Raw genomic sequence first — 4,697 nt, forward strand, 5'->3', positions numbered from 1 at the left:
TCTGTTCCTCTCTCTGAAAAAGAAGGTAGATTTGTTTTCCGTAGTTAGCTTTCACCTATTCCCCCTAAAGATGAGAATTTTCTATGGCTTCATTTGGGCCTTTCTCAGCAAAATAGGTTGCAGAACTCAATACTATCCTCCCTGTGCTAACTTATAGCATTGTTCTATCAGTTATTAAAGATTATTCAAAATTGGGTCACAGTAATCGATAAGTCTAATTATAGATCGACCACGGTGGACGTCAAGTTCTATAATTTAGCGGCGGTTATAAGTTTGCGGGGGAACGTTATCTGAGGGTCCGATGTCGCTACTTTATGCAAGCAGATGATGGGTAGAAAGCTCTATGGACCATATTTACCATCTGATCAGCTTTTAAACGTGGTTAGGGGACGCACGTCCCGAGGGTTCGTCCGTCCATTCGAATTGCTGTCTCGACCAGGACGCGAGAATTATGCAAACTCGACGTAGTGGATGATGCGCTGGAAGGTTGTACATCATTCCGTTATCGCAAAATGCGACGTCGAGCGATCTTCACGCGGACCCTTTTTCCAATTCTAAATCAGAAATTGTGTTTCTAACGTCAAGAGTGGCAAATGATTACCTTTCAAGACGGGACAGAAGCTTGTCGTCTTTACGCGAGTCTGTCAATTTAGAACCGACCATGGAGACCGCGGGCGAAAATGCCGATATGGAGCTCCCGCAGACGCCGGTGGGCGCTACGGAGGCACTCACGTCGACGCACGATAAAGAACAAGCTCTTGCACAGCACTCGCCCCAACTCTTTGGCGGATACCTGCGCAAGCGCTACTCGAGCAATGTCTACATGGGTTCGTGGCGCTTTTGCGTGCTCCAGGGCGCGCGGTTGCGCTGGTATCGTAGCAAAGAGTGCGCGAAGAAGGACACCCGACTGCGTGGAGAGGTCTGGGTCCAGGGCATTGAGCCCTGGGACGGACGTACAGCCGTCTCGACGTACGCACACGCCTTTGCGGTTCGCACAACGACCAAGCGGTTGCTGCTATGCACTGCGAAAACGCCTCGGGACCGCGAGATGTGGATTCAATTTCTGGAACGTGCGGTGCAGCATTTCAAGCCCACTAGCGAGTTACAGATGTCCGTCAGTACCGAGGAAGGGGGCCGTCGCATCGTTCCTGGGGACTTGCGAGGCCCACCTTTAAGTGTCCAGCCCCCCATTCCCTGTGCGTTCCAAGACCGACCCGCGGCAGCTTCGGACGCCACGTCGATTCTATCGCCAACGTCCGAGACAGTGTCAAGACAGTCGCTCGCGGTAGGAGATGCCGGGTGTTCCGAGTGTTTTGTACGCTTTCGACCGGTAATGACCCGCCGCTTCTTGTGTGGCTCGTGTGCCCGTGCATTCTGTGCGCGTCATTGCCACCACGCCGTCCGCTTGCAGCATCTCGGACTCCGATCGACGCGACGCTGCTGTGATCACTGTACGCAACGACAGGAGTTTATCACGTACTTACGAACAATGAAGCGCTTTCTCGAGCCCATGGCAAGTCGAAACGTGTCCATGCACGTGATCGTGGCGTCCCAATTGAACCTCGTTGGACAAAGCACGTTGGCAAGGACACTTGACAAGCTTCGCTACGGACCCATGACTCTCAACCGCACCATTAAGATTTTGTATCAGACGCGAAAGATTCCTCATTTATTTCGTGTGGCTTGTGAACGTCTGCCGTTCTACACGGAAACGTGCGTGGATCGGGTCGAGAATCTTTGGTACCAATTGCTGCATCTTGTCCAGTGCTTAGATGCCGAGCCTGCGCCGCGGTGTGCGCCCCAGCTCTTTTATTTACAGCGTCATCTCCGTGCAATCTGTCGTCGTTGCCCGCGTATTGCTCTTCAGACTATTTGGCATGTCCAGGCATCCGTGCGTGACGGTAATAACCACAATATGCACCCGCACATGTTGCTATCAATGCTTGGCTTTATTTACCCGAATACGACGCTACCCGAGAGCTCGCGAGTGTTTAGTATTTGGAAGGATCTGGTGTTTGCCGATTGTCCCGAGCATCAACTTGCTCAGATTTTAGCCGACTTGCAGATAATTAATGGCGAAACAGAGGAACTGATCAGGCTGGAACCGAATTCGATGATTGAAAGATGGCTCAACGCCAAGACGTTGCCACAATTTGAAAAAAGCGCCGCTGAATTAATGGCGTCAGGTATCAAATTGTGCGAGTTTCAGTCTAGTATTTTGTATGATTCACTGGTTATTGAGAGCGAGGATTTTGATAATGAAGCACCAGGGACAGGCATTGAGTCGCTCGTTTTGGAGCAAGTGAGTTTCGTGCAGTCGTTGGCAGCTATTAGCGAACGTCTGCGGCATATACAACCGGTCTTAGACCGAGGCAAGTACTTGGCAGGGGAGCTTGAAACGTTGAATGATAAATTGCAATCTTCGGCGCTTTATCCGCTAAGTGCCGCATCAGATGAGTTGTACCAAGTTGTGCGGATTCCACCGAATGAAGGTAAAGTCTTTTCTACGAAAATGCGTGCGCCGACATTGATTTTTGTCGAGGTGGTTCCACTACAAAGCGCTCAACCCGTGGGTCTTTACGATTCAAACCGAGACCATCTTCGCCCATTTGTATTTAATACGCACCCACGAAACTCGACCTTCTTTGAGTCACCAGTACAAGATGTGATCGAAGCATCTGCGCTGTCTTTATGTGGCGAAACGATGGCTTCGCCATGCAGCAAATCCACGCTTGTGATGCCAGAAATAACTGACGCTGATGGACCTTGCGGCAATGATCATCACGCTGCGACGTCAAGAAAAACTAGTGGCGATTGCTCGACTATCTCTGTTGCCATCTCGGACGAACACGAATCAAGCAGTAGATACGATGCGACAGCACTAGAAGATGGTAAGTATCGTCAGGGTACAACATGCCACATATCACAGCCCAATCGTGGCAACAAGATGGGTGCTGAAACTCGTGCTGGACGCTTGAGCGTTGAAAATTTCGTCTATGATTGCAAAGTATACGGGGAAGGGTGGGAAGATCGAAAGGCTCGTATCCAGAGCGAGTCTCCAATGGGCAAATTGCCTGGGTGGAATCTATTTTCAGTTATTGTCAAGACGAACGACGATTTGCGGCAAGAAGTATTTACCATGCAATTAATTCAAAAGCTTCAGTCTATCTTTGAGTTTGAAGCGCCATTGCTATGGCTACGGACATACCGCATTGTTGCCACTGGGGCAAACATTGGTCTTTTGGAAACAATTACGGATGCGTGCTCGCTTGACCATTTAAAAAAGACATTTCCAGGTGGGAATTTAGCGCAATATTTCCGAAGTGTGTACGGCAATATGTCAAGCTCGGAATTTCGTGCGGCACAGCGCCGATTTATTGAAAGTATGGCGGCATATTCTCTCGTTAGCTATGTTTTGTTACTCAAGGATCGGCACAATGGCAACATCTTGCTCAGTTCCGAAGGCCGCGTGATTCACATTGACTTTGGTTTTATCTTGGGCATTGCTCCTGGTGGCATGTTTAGTCTTGAAGATGCTCCTTTTAAATTGACAAAAGAGATGGTGGATGTGATGGGAGGCCTCACTTCTCCTAGTTACAAACATTTTCGTCGCTGTTTGTACGACGGTTTAGTCGTGCTTCAAAAATACCATTCAGAGATTGTGGCTTTGGTGCAAACGACAGGGCAACACTCGCCGTTTCCGTGTTTTCAGGGGGCTAAATTAGCGCGTATCATTGCGAAATTGCGTACGCGATTGTGCGTTGGGCTGTCGCGGCGAGGAATTCAGCTTCGCGTGGAACACTTGCTGCGCAAAAGCTATAATGCATGGGGAACTCGACAGTACGATTCGTTCCAGCAGCGGAGTAACAATGTTCATCCCTAAAAGTCTTATTAAGTGACAAAATCGCGCAGAGAACGACAGTCTTTGTTAGTCTTGTTAATATTTTTTGTAAGTATCGTAATAGTACCACAATTTCTGTAGTTTTTTTACTTGCGGAAACGATTGTAAAAGGGTTGATAATGGATAATAGCAATGCTGGATGCAACTTTTGGTGGAAGGAAAATGTTGCACCAACAATATCTAAATTTATAAGAGCTAGCATTTGATTAAGTTAAAAACGATAATTTTAGATACCAACAGCTACAGACTCGAAAAAGGCCAATATTAAGTAAGCCTATTTTTACCAATTAAAATGTTATCTCTATAGATATCATTTAATATGTATTGCGAGCGTATCTTTATAGATACCTCGCGTAACTGATGACGCTAGCCGTCATCATGGATGACGCTGGGCGTCATCCCTCCTAATGTGAATGCACCCATGTGCATCACATCCACAAGGGTTGGTCACAAATGTGCACCACACCCGAGTGTTGGGTCTAATTACTATTATTTAGTAATTGACCATCCCCTTAAGTACCAAATGTACTTAATGGGGACTGTGTAACATTAGGGCAACTCTAGCCCGTTACACCATCCCCCTCTTTAAGAACGAATTTACATTTTTAAATTCGACAGAGTAGAGAGAGGAACTGCGAGCAGCTTTACGCGCCGCTAGTTCACTCGATCACTCTCGCGCACGTGTTTCTATACACGGCGCCCAAGATGCCACCTAAAAGGGGCCACGTTGGTGGGTCGTCTGCGAAGACGCCCACACAACCTCGCACTAAGCGCACGCGCCGCGTTAATTCGCCGG

At 48.2% G+C, this 4,697-nt stretch overlaps 1 protein-coding gene across 1 annotated transcript; it reads left to right on the plus strand.

Moving 5' to 3' along the window:
• Positions 1 to 661: 661 nt before the first annotated feature.
• Positions 662 to 3,883, plus strand: CCR75_003170 (uncharacterized protein; the record flags this gene model as incomplete). The annotated part of the gene is made up of 1 exon (XM_067961267.1): positions 662 to 3,883. One exon carries the CDS (start codon positions 662 to 664, stop codon positions 3,881 to 3,883), a length of 3,222 nt encoding a protein of 1,073 aa, XP_067821918.1.
• Between the last annotated feature and the right edge of the window lie 814 nt (positions 3,884 to 4,697).

Source organism: Bremia lactucae, linkage group LG9 (assembly GCF_004359215.1).
Source record: "Bremia lactucae strain SF5 linkage group LG9, whole genome shotgun sequence".
In the NCBI taxonomy this organism is placed as follows: Eukaryota; Oomycota; class Peronosporomycetes; order Peronosporales; family Peronosporaceae; genus Bremia; species Bremia lactucae.